The 12,716-nt window shown below is 30.8% G+C and overlaps 1 protein-coding gene across 1 annotated transcript; it reads right to left on the bottom strand.

The window, feature by feature from the left end:
• Positions 1-3,371: 3,371 nt before the first annotated feature.
• On the bottom strand, positions 3,372-9,593 carry LOC103853311 (probable E3 ubiquitin-protein ligase RHA1A). Its single transcript, XM_033285727.1, has one exon. It carries the CDS (start codon positions 7,523-7,525, stop codon positions 7,145-7,147), a length of 381 nt encoding a protein of 126 aa, XP_033141618.1. The 5' UTR covers positions 7,526-9,593; the 3' UTR covers positions 3,372-7,144.
• Positions 9,594-12,716: the final 3,123 nt, after the last annotated feature.

Genomic DNA, 12,716 nt, shown 5'->3' with positions numbered 1-12,716 from the left:
TATCAGAGCTGGTTAGCCATCGCGGTTCTGACTCGAGAGGCGTCTTGAGACATGTCGTGGGGCGCAACGAGGACGTTGCGTTCTTTGAGAGAATGTGAATTGTAACATCCCGAGTTGTGATATGTGAAAAGGCTTAAGAGAATTGATTTGGCTACCTATATCACCAAAGTTGACTTACCTTTTCCGGAACACATCCTGAAAGAACTCCAAAGTTATGCGTGCTTGAGCTGGAGTAGTGGAAGGATGGGTGACCTATCGGGAAGTGATTCGCGATAGCGTGCGAGTGAGGCCAAAGCATGGGAAAAGGTCAGGTGGTGATTGCAGGGTCAGTAAACAATGATTTCGAGCCTTTGGAAAATTAACGGACCGACCGTCAAACGAGATGGGGCCCACGGGCCGAGAGAGCGGGCGTTATAGAATCAAAAGCTCCAACCTGATTTTTTCAAATGAAGACCCAATGAAACACCCAAACATCACTGCCTCATGACCACCCAGCTCCAAAAAGGGACGTGAGTGGGGGTGTGGTCGTTAGACATCAACAGCCTTAAAATAGAAATCCTTCGAGGTTTTTGAAGCGGCCGAAGCGGGAAGTGACAGTCCAGGTGCTCGGGAAAGAGTTAACCGTAGCAGTCTAAGACCGAGATGAAAGGATGAATTAAGACGATATTTTTTAAATACGTAATTGTCTTGTAGAAATGCACAAATTAAAAAAATATTGTAATATACTCTTTTCCATAACTTCTCATACCAGACCAACCCACGGTTCATGCTAAATCATGAAGAAAACTAGAAAGCACTGTTTGATGAGCATGCGTCTCTTGCTCAGTCCCCTTTGACTACTATACACAACATAAGCATCCTAGGTTTGTTAGAGTGGTCTCAGTTGGAGATGGAATTTCACAAGTTTATGGATTGAACGAGATTCAAGCTGGGAAATGGTTTTTTTTTGCCAACAACCTTAGTCCATTCCCTTTTTGGGCGGTACCGATCTACTAATTCTTTGATTCCAGTTAGACTATGTGCAATGGAGGTGTTGAATCCATGATTCAACAGTTGAATGATCACAATGGAAGTGTTGAATATGGATGTTAAGATGAGGTGGATTCATTTGTGTTGAAAGTATTCAACATGTTGAAAAAAGATTATGGTGGGACACCCACCACATATTGTATTCCTTAGTTCTTGTTGAGTCTTTTTGCATATTTTTCCCTCTTTATTATTTGTGACTATTTATTTTATAGATACAAAAACTTTATATTTGTAAACTTGTTTCATGTAATTTGGATACTGAAAAAAAAACTGTATTTAATGAATATTTTTTATTAGATTATTAGGTGAAAAAGGAGAAAATGACGTGGAATATTGAATAGCAAAAAATAGGGTGTTGAAACACAAAACCATTGTTCATAGTCTTATTAAGAAATATATTGAACTAAGAAATATATTCTAGAAGCTAAAAATGGTATCCTCAGCTATTATTCATTCTTACATGGATCTGGAGACATGGATTCATCATTCTTTTTTTTTTTTTTTGCTTAAAGATTCTTCATTCATTTCTTAAGATTGTTTTTTGTTCTCAGACTTCTAAACTCTGGTACTCTACACTGCAATAACTACTTTTTTTTTGTTGCTAAATGCAATAACTACATTTGATTCTTTTTCTCCATATATTGCAGCACATTGACTTTGTAAACTGCGAACAAATGAACAAGTGTGTGTGTGTGTGTGTGTGTGTGTGTAAGTATAACAGAACGGAACAACTTGAGAGATGTCAGACAACGAGTAGATGGCCTGCCAACTTCAATATGCAAAATGCATTTATCACTCAGCGTTGACTCTCTCTATTTTTCTTTCTCAGTGAGATAACTATGCCAATAATTATTTTATGGAGTACATTATATACAGATGCCAATAACTCAAATGAAGAAATCAGTGATGCATTTAATTTTCGGTGCTAATTGCCTCCCAACATGATTTTTCGAAAGCATTTACTATTGCAGTTGACTTATTTTCTTATGACAAGGTTACAAACCCGGAGTGGAAAATAGCTGAAGAAATAATATATTACAAAAAAGTCTAAGTCAACGAATGAAAAAGTTTTTTTTTTTTTTGCTAACTAACGAATGAAAAAGTTACTCTACTAGAATAATACTCCGTAGGTAGATCGATATAAATTTCTCAAATCGTTGAATTAGTTTTATAATATTTTTTGTTTACGATAGTTGTTGTTTCAAAATATAATTTTCATATTTAGATGTAAATATTACTTTTATTAAATGCAACTAATTATATTAGATATGTTTATTTTATAGCTGGTTGAATTATTTTAAATTTATAGAAAAAATGATTGCTATCTACCTGAAATATTAACCACTATATGGTTAGCCACAGTGGAAGATCTAGAAATGCTTTCAGTCGGGGACACAATACCAAAAACAAAACAAAAGAATTGTGAAATGGGAGCACTTATTTAGTTTATTCATTGATCTAAGAACAATTAAACAAGTTAGCATATGTGCGTAACAAGAAAATAAAAAAGAGTAGGGAGCATGTGCCCCACTATCAGTAAGGGTATATCTCTCTGGCTAGTCATGTAGATTAAATTAATGTATATATCTACTTACACAAAGTGGTAACATTTTTTAATTTAGTGATGTTATGTAATAAACATCAAAAATTCAATATCATCAATCCAAAAAGTGACTTGGAGGTTTGAGATGTTAACTCCGTTTAGTTCTCTTATTCATCAATTAAAATCTGACCCACCATATTGTAATTTAAATAAATTTTTTTTTTATCGTGATGAGTCAAATTTTTGTTAAATTTTGGTCGGATGAGTCAGATTTTAATTGATCAACCGGAGAGCTAAACTTAGTTAATGTCTCTGAATTTATATCAGTTTTTGGATTAATAAAATTAAGTTCATGATGTAGACTACATAATATCATTAAATTGAAGGATGTTGTCATGCATAACATATACTTTGTATAATTAAATAAAATAATCCGGTTTGTATGGCTAACAATATGGTGGTCAGTATTTCATGTAGTCAATAATTATTTATCCTAATTTTTACCTTTAATTATATTTCCTAAATATATTATATTTATGTTCTTAGCCATAACATTTTATTTTGTGACATGGATATAAAATTATTTCGAGGCAAATAATATTTTTTTCATTCAGATGTCAACTATTAAAATACAAACGTACGCAATTTTGGTTAAAACTGAGGTCATATCATGTTGTTTCGGAAGTAGAGGCACTAGTCTCTTATCCTTACGTTCGGAAGTAGAGACGCTTATCTGGACAATGAAATGTATGAGGAATTTACGACAGTTTAGGGTCACATTTACAACAGATTGTTCTCAATTAGTGAAAATGGTTTTGGAACCAAGAGAATAGACATTGTTTGCAAGTTATTTAGAATATATCAAGATCCTGAGAAGAAGCTTCCACTCCTCTGAGCTCATTCATATACTAAGAATGATGAATTCAAAAGTGGACAGTCTTGCACGCAGTGCTAAGAAATAAACGTCTTTTGTCGTTCATATGAATGCAAAGTTACTAGTATTATATATAGAGTTTTAGTGAGTTTATTTATGTTGATGACAAAAAAATCATGTTGTTTCATCTATATAATTCATGATTTTGTACTTTTATAAAAAGTGTACTCTTCACATTTCTATGTATATGTTGACTGACTAATTTTATAAGAACTAAGAAATTTTTTAAATTTTAAATTTTATTTTAATTTTGTTCAATAATATTTATTATTTAAAGAAATTTATTTGATGTCCCATTTAAATCTATTACTAGTGCGACTGTAATGGAAAAATAGACACATAACGCCATATAACTTTTGTGAGGACATAACTCAATTGTTTGATATAATACCATTGTAAAGATTTTGTGTATATAAATTTTTTTGATGAATTGTTTAAGCTACCACATTCTTAAAATCATTTTTCATGTTCACATTTATCTTTAGTTTTAAAGAGATAGATATACACTTATATCTCTAGCAGTACAAGGGAACATGTATTTTCCGACTACAAAATCAGTAGCTAATCAGTTGTAAACTTACGTTTTGCGGCTGATTTACGGCTGATTTGCAACTGATGCACGCAGTCACAAATCATAATGTCGCAGAAATTATCAGTCGTAAATCAGTCGCAATTTTGTGAATATTTACTCTATAACAAAAATTTTCATCTCAGCCATTAGTTTCATTTTAATCTAAGGGTCAAAAATTTTTTGGTTATAGAGTAAGTAGTCGCAAATCAGTCGCTAACTAGCGACTGATTCGAAACCACTAGTGCCGACCACAGTGGATAGTCGCAATACAGTCGGTAATTTTAGCGACTGTTTTGCAACTGATTCATTTAGTCGTAAAACAATCGCTACATAATAGCAATTCAATCTTAATATTTTGCGACTGCATAATATGGAACATGCAGTTTGGTAATTTGATATTTTCTTATAGTGAAGGATTAATTAATCTAGATTTAAGGTTCAAATTTAGGGGTGCGGTTTTGGAGGGTAGCGTTTAAAACTTTTAAAAATAAATAAATAAATATTTAAAATAAAATTTTAAAATAATTTAAAAATCATTTTCAAATTTCAGTATAATTTTTGAAAAAACATTTTGAAGAAAAAATAATTATAAAAAATTATAAAAAATTCAAATTAAAAAACTTATATCTGAAACTATTAATGTTTTTCATTTTTATTATTTATTTTAATAAATATTTGTATTTTATCTATAAATCAAGGTAGAAAAGTCTTTTCTTTCTTTAATGAAACCTCATACTTTAGGTATTTATGAAAATGTCAATCTAATGAGAGTAAACATGAATAATGGTAAAAAAATGGCGTAAAAGCAGAATTCCCCCAATTGTTTTTGATACATAACTAGATTATTTAATGAACCGATGAATTTAAATAAACTTTAAATGTTTAACTATTAACAAAAATTTGATTTGATTAGTATTGCTATATTTTGGTATTTGTTAATGAACACTTGCAATTAATTTTGATTATATATATACAAAATATGATATATAAGTTGATGTAAAAAATATTTGTAGTTATATTCCATTTATTTTATTAATTATATATATATATATCTTAATTTTGATATATGATTTATCAGTTACTAATATATTTCAAAAATTTTGCTAAAAACAAAATTTATATAGAAAATTTACTTTAACGATGGTATAAGAGTTTTTATTCATTACCATATTTAGAGAAAAAACTGCCAAGAAATAGAAATCCTTATAAAAGAAAATATACATGTCACAATGCTATGTCATCTATATTATTAAAACTGAAGTACATTTGGGATTTGTTTGGAAATATAGGTATCAGTATAAACAAAAATTGTTTGAAAACATGGATATAGAAATATACAAAAAAAGTATAGTGTCATTTTATTAATTTAATTAATTATATTAACTTAACAGTACATAACATCATTAATTATATTTATCTTAAAACTACATTTTATATTACCATAAAAGTAATAATGCAGATTTTTATTTATTAGTTAATCAACATTAACTTTGTGCAGATTATAGAAATAAAAAATGTAAAATAACCGGGGTTTTTCATATGGTTAATATTTCGGTTTAATCTGTTTTACTAAAACTTTTTCTTTATCTTAGTTTCAATCGGTGAAAATTTTGTAGTCAAACACAAAATTAAAAGGCATAGTTTATATGAACAAAATAATATGTTAAATCAAAATAATTAAAATGTACTACATTTATTGTCATTTAATGTTTCACTCCATATAACTATTTTACTAAATAAAAAATAGTCAAACATATAGAAATATTTTTTTTATTTATTTACAGAATCAGTTAGGTATAAACATTCGGGTATTCATTGAGGTACAAGTTTTTTTTTTGGATCAATTTTTTTGGGGCCTTTAAATTAGTGGGGTTTGAGTTGGGTCCTTCCGGGTCTGAATGATTTTGATTCTGATGTGTAAAAACATAAAAATATCTAAATAACCAATGTATCTGAAATGGACTCGGATATTTGTACCAAAAATAATCTTAATACCCGATTCAGTCCAGGTGTTTTGAATACAATTAATTTTACGGTGACACATTTAAAATATATAACACTAATCATGAAAAAAAAATATCAGTTTATAAAAATGTAAAATTAATATACATACGTGCGTGCGGATCTAGCGCTAGTATTTTTTAAATGCTATGTCATATTTTTTGTTGAGAATGATTGTGGTGATGACACATATACAAATCACTTTGCAAATAATATTCAGGAGATATATATATTTTGATGCCTTATTTGTAGTTCTATTGGAAAGCATTCACCATTAAATATATGTAGGTTTTGGTGCTACTTTGGAATACCATATGTTCTGGATGGTATAATAGAGAATAGTTTACATTTTTATAAAAATAATGTTATTTATATCATTATATTTTATCATATAAATTCTTTTTGCTTTTAGTTAAATTACGTTAAACTCGTAAAAATAAATATGTTAATCAACTTAATGAACCGATAAATTTGAATAAAATGTAATCATTTAACTATCAACAAAATTTTGATTATATATACAAAATATGATATATAAGTTGATGTAAAAGAAATTTGTACTTAGATTTCATTTATTTTTATTAATTTGATATATATATATATATTATTTAATGTTGATATATGAGTTATCAATATTACTATATTTCAAAACATTTGCTAAAAATAAATATTTATATAGAAAACTTACATTAAAGATGATATAATAGTTATTAGCCATTACAATATTTAGAAAACCTTGCCAAAAAATAGAAATCCTTGTAAGAGAAATTATATATGTCACAATGCCATGTCATATTTTTAAAAAGCCATCATTTTTTCTTTGTTGGGAATGATTGTGGTAATGACACATATACAAATCATTTTGCAAATAATATTTAGGAGATATATATTTTGATGTCATATTTGTAGTTCCATTCGAAAGCATTCAATATATATAGCCTCTTGGTGTTACTTTGGAATTACTCTTACGAGAAACTGTCTGAGAGATCGTTCTAATGATAAAGATATATACCAAAAAGTATCCAAAAATAGTTTTTCAAACGATTGTTGCATCTCTTTTGAGATTTTACAAGCGAAAGAAATAGAAATCAGGGATGATTAAGGTCCTACACAAAGGACAAGTCATCTTGTCGTCATGGATCCAACGGTCAATACATGTCTTGTGAAAAACATGAGCGCAATTCCTCAAAGACCGGACTTGTTCACCACCTTCGAACTCATCTTGACATATCCGACAACTCTCCGGCGGATTCACCCGAGACATATCCTCAAATTTCGTAGCTGGAAGTATATCATCCATCGGAATCTTGTTTATGCTTCCCGAAGCTTCCGACGAATAAAGACCTAACAAACGAGTTAGGTCAAGAAAAGAACAAACCTCTTTCATAAGATCATTCAGAATAACTCCAACGATTATAACTCCGGTGCTGCCGTAAGAAAGGCCCATCTTTCCTTTTCTTAAGAATGGTTTAAGAATTCTTTTCAATCAAATTTTGAGAAATAAAGAAGGAAGATTTTGGGAAGCATATAAATTGCTATTTATATGGTTGGTTGTACTATATTACAATAAGGTGTTTGCGTAGATCGCCGAGCTAGGGCTGGATTAGGAGAAGAGATGATTGAAACGTACGTTAAAGAAATAAAGCTACTGGCTGTGACGGAGAACGACCAATCATAGACGAACAAGATAATAGATACACGGTGTATGATTGGTTTGTGAAGGACAAGAAAACCAAATTAAAGATCAGAAGTAAACAAAGAGAGGTTCACGTAATTGAAAAACATGACTTGCAAGCAAAAGCAAAGTATATACATAATATTTAAATTAGAGAGATAATATCACAAATCTTTTTTCCTGACAGGCTAGATCACTAGTTTCTTTAGCTTTACTTATTTATTTAGTTTTTTTTTTCAATTAGTGCTAAAGTATATAATCTGTTGACTTAGTATTAGCGGCGTAAATCGTAAAAGTATTGCTAATTTGTCTTTAAATTAGATAATAAAATAACAGGTCCATCAATTATTGTAAGCATTTACCAAGGAATGTCCGGGCTTCCCTCTCTCCTCTTCATGCGGAGATGGAAGCTTTACTATGGGCAATAGAATGTATGAAAAACTTACGACAATTTCAGATTACGTTTGCAACGGATTGTTCTCAATTGGTGAATATGGTTTCAGAACCAGAAGAATGGTCAGCGTTTGCAAGTTATTTGGAGGATATAAACAGCCTGAAAAAGAGTTTTTTCCGAGCAGAGATTATCTATGTACTAAGAACGCAGAACAAGAAGGCGGATAGCTTAGCCCGTAGCGCTAGGAAGGCAACGTCATTTGTAGTTCACATGGATCAAGATCTCCCAGTGTAGTTCACAAAGTCAATATGAGTCTGTAATGTTGATAACAAAAAAAAAAAAAAAAAAAAAAAACCAAAGAAGAGATAGAAAACAAATCATTAATTTCAAGTCACATAATACAATACTTCACACCTCAGCTAAGAACCAAATTGTTAAGTAAGACAATATAATTAGGGGTGTCAAAATGAGTTAGCTCGCTCAACTCAATTTATCTTATAGTAAATTTGGATTTTTCATGAGCTATTTTAGCTTAGCGATCAAATATAAAATTATAAAAATTATGAATTATAGAATAAAATAATTTCAGAATATAATTTAAAATTTAAATACCTAAAATTCAAAACATCAATATTAAATACTAAATAAATCCAACACCTACTAATAAATTACATCAAAGCTAAATCAATGATCCAAAAGTCTATTCCACATAAGAGTCTTAAGATGAGTGATCTTCAAAGTCTTCATATGTTTAAATCATAACGATATTTATGCCGTTTGTCTAGAAAAAAAAGAGATATTTATGCCGCATGAGAGTTATAGGAATATTTTGTTTTACATTTTAATTCTAAAGATATATATGATATGAGGATTTCTATCAATAATATCTTACATTTTTATATATACTTAAAACTTTTTGGTTTTACATTTTAATTTTAGAAGACGATATGATTAATATAGAAATTATATTTTCTTACGTAAGAAAAGTAAAAGTCATCAATGCATATAACTCATGATTTAATTTAAATCTGATCATTAAGCTCATTTATTAAATGAGCCTAGGAAACATAGTTCTTTTTTTAACAATAAGTACTTCCATTCAAAGAAAAAGGCCAAAAGAAAGGCCATAGAACATAGTTTAGCAATGGTGACCAAGCACCATGCACAGATAAATAAATCAAGCTGAGCTGAGCTTGCTCATGAGTTATACCAATGAGATTGTGTCATTTCATATTCAATATCTTTTAAAAAGACTTATTATTGGGTTCACCTCTAGGGTAAACCTCTAGATTCACCAACCAATAGGATTGTGTTATTTCATATTCGATATCTTTAAAAAAAATATATATATTATCAAATTAATTATGTTTTTAAAATTAAAAGGTAAAAAGAAATAAATAAAAATATAGTAGTAACTACAAAAAAAAAAATTTAACGTCGTCTGCAAAACACTAAACCCTAAATCCTAATCCCTAAACCATAAATCCTAAACTCTAAACCTTTGGGTAAACCCTAAACCTTTGGGTAAACCCTAAACCCTTGGATAAATCCTAAACTCTAAATCAAAAAACTAAACACTAAAACACTCAAGAGTTTATGCCTTTATGGTTTAGGGTTTTAGTGTTTAGTGTTTTTATTTAGAGATTATGATTTATCCAAGGGTTTAAGGTTTACCCAAGGGTTTAGGGTTTACCCAAGGGTTTAGAGTTTAAGATTTAGGGTTTATGGATTAGGATTTATGGTTTAGTGTTTTGCTTACGAAGTTAATTTTTTTTTAATTCTTTTTTTTCTGTAACTACTATTTTTATTATCTTTTTGTTTTAAAAACATAATATAACTTGACAATATTGTTTTTACTTTTCTAAAAGATATCGAATATGAAATAATAAAATTCTATTGGTTTGTGAACTCCCCAAGAATAACTCTAAATATAATACAGTGTTTCAAAACAGAGAGATACTGATGTCATTTCCATATAGATAAATTTAGAAAATAAAACAGAACATTTCCACAAAAGAAAAAGATCACATAAAGAGAGTAGTAAAGTGCGCGCAATCACCAGCTGAAACTGATAGATTCATAATCACCAGCCGAAACTGTTAGATTCAAAGTGGAGATTCTTAGCCAAACCAGAAGAACATATCTTAGCCACTTCTTGTCTCATCTTCTTCTGTCCACATTGTAAAGGTGTTGAATATATTAAATAGGATGAATATATGTACATTGTAACATATATACAAGCTAGCCTAGGGTTTACAGAAGGTAGTTAATGGTCGTATCTTCTTCATTTCTCAAGGCCGGTAAGGAATCAAGAAAAGTGGTTGGGAAGTGCCCATATATATATTTTTATGATCATATATTGACTATCCTTATTCTCTGAAGATTCACATATCAGTCATATATGTGATTAATCCTTAATACACACACCATCACTCACACACTTGAACCTTTGGTCTCAAGTAAAATATCTGCTTTCACACACATATTACACACCAATATGGTAAGATTTACGTACAATTTTTAGTGGATATTACAAAAAAAACATGGTAAGCTGATTTGGTCCTAGGATTGCTGATACTGGTTGGTCTGAGGGACTTGGCTTGATAAAGAGGGGTCTGATCTTCTGTGTTTCTTCGTTTCTGGGTTCAGTATCTTTGGTGATGTAAGCTTCTATTTGGATATTCAGGTCAGTTGGTGATATTTCGAAACCAGATATAGGGAGAATAAGGTCTTATTGAAGGCACAAATCAGGATTATTTTAGGAATTTCGCATGTTTTTGTTTGGGTCATGGCCATTAAGTCACGGATAATGGAGATGAATGGAGTAATTCCGCTGCTTCCGCTAACCATTAACAGAGATTCGTGCCTGGAAGCCCAAGAAAAAAGAATCTAGTAAAGCTCGGTAGACGTAGACCATTTCCCTTCACTTTTGATCACAATGCTTAATTAGCCTTTATGCCTCGAGGTAACTGCTCGAAGTAATCGTGTAAATGGATGATGTTGGATAATTCCAAAACTTGTGGAGAGTTAACATATTAATAGGTCTTTAAGAGCATCATTCGTGGACAAGTTCTAAAAAACAGTTTCTTAACATTATTGTATTATTATTATTTTAGTTATATAATTAAAATAAATGATAACAAAAAAATGAACAAAAATGAGCAATGAATGAAAGACAAGTTAGTGATAGTCTCTTCCTCTTTGTGTGATAGTCTCTTTTTCAAGGGACGTTTTTGGTAATTATTCTTCTCTCTTTCCTCCTTTATTTTTTGATTATTTATGTAGCTAGAGACTTGTGTAAAAGTTGAACCGATGCGGGTGCTCTAATATGTTAGAAAATAAACACACACAAAAACAAAATTTAGAATAGGAAAAGAAATTTTTCTATTTAAATAAAGTTTGTGTTTTCATTTCATACATTTAAACTTTCACTATAAAAATATATATCTAATGGAGAGGCCGGTGTTCTATAAGATCTAAAACAAATATTGAAAGCTTTAGTTTTGAGAAGTTTCTTAAGCAATAAGAAAAATTGTTCTTATAAATTTGTGTTTCTAGAAATTTGAATTGGCACCAGAGCCCCAGGTTGGAGATTCGATCTAAGCTTAAGTTGAAGCTTCGATCCATTGTGAAGAGATCACAAAAGCAAGATGGCAGATGTGAGGGCTCTTCACACGAAGGACTTTGGATCTGCATCCATCCATTGTATGTTACCATCGACAAACTATACGGTTTATTCAATGAGGATGAAAGTTCTGCTTTGTGTTCATGAATTGTGGGACACGATCGAACACGGTTCAGATGATCAAAAGAAGATAGATGTTGCGACTGCTCTTTTGTTTCAATATGTTTCTGAGACGTTGATTCTTCAGGTGGGAGAACAAACCGCAACAAAAGATATCTGGAACGTCATCAAGTCATGACACCTTGGATCTGATCGTGTAAGGGAGGTGAAACTTCAGACATTGATGATAGAGTTTGATAGGTTGAAGATGGATGATAATGATACGATTGATGAATTTGAAGGAAATATACCAGGCCTATCATCCAAAGCAGCCTCATTGGGAGAAAACATATAAGAATCCAAGATGGTGAAGAAATTCTTGAAGGGACTTCCGAGACACAAGTATATCCAGATCGTAGAGTATCTTGAGCGAGTCCTAGACCTTAATTCTATGGGTTTTGAGGACATAGTTAGAAGGCTAAAGGCGTACAAGGAGCATGTAGGAGAAGAAACTCAAAAAGAAGACCAATATAAGCTTATGTTTTCAAATAACAACCAGCATAGTCATAGGAACTATGAAAGTTTCCATGGTAAAGGTAGAGGACGGAATGCTAGAGGCAGAGGTCAAGGTCAGTTAAACAACCAAAACCATGTGTCACACACCGATGACAAAAACTAGAAGAAAGATCATTCAAAGGTGATATGTTGGAGATGTGACAAGCTGGGTCACTATACAACAGTCTGTCCAGAGAAACCAGTAAAGAATCAAGAAACCAACCTAAACGAGACATAAGAGGCCTACGTCCTCTATGTACATGAAGTGGTGTTCTTGAATGAAGAAAAGG

Source organism: Brassica rapa, chromosome A02, assembly GCF_000309985.2.
Source record: "Brassica rapa cultivar Chiifu-401-42 chromosome A02, CAAS_Brap_v3.01, whole genome shotgun sequence".
Lineage (NCBI taxonomy): Eukaryota > Viridiplantae > Streptophyta > Magnoliopsida > Brassicales > Brassicaceae > Brassica > Brassica rapa.
This window is presented reverse-complemented; position numbering and strand designations above follow the sequence as displayed.

Bases quoted from the DNA above. Each gene is read 5' to 3' on its own strand.
- LOC103853311 (XM_033285727.1), bottom strand. From the start codon at position 7,525: ATGGGCCTTTCTTACGGCAGCACCGGAGTTATAATCGTTGGAGTTATT.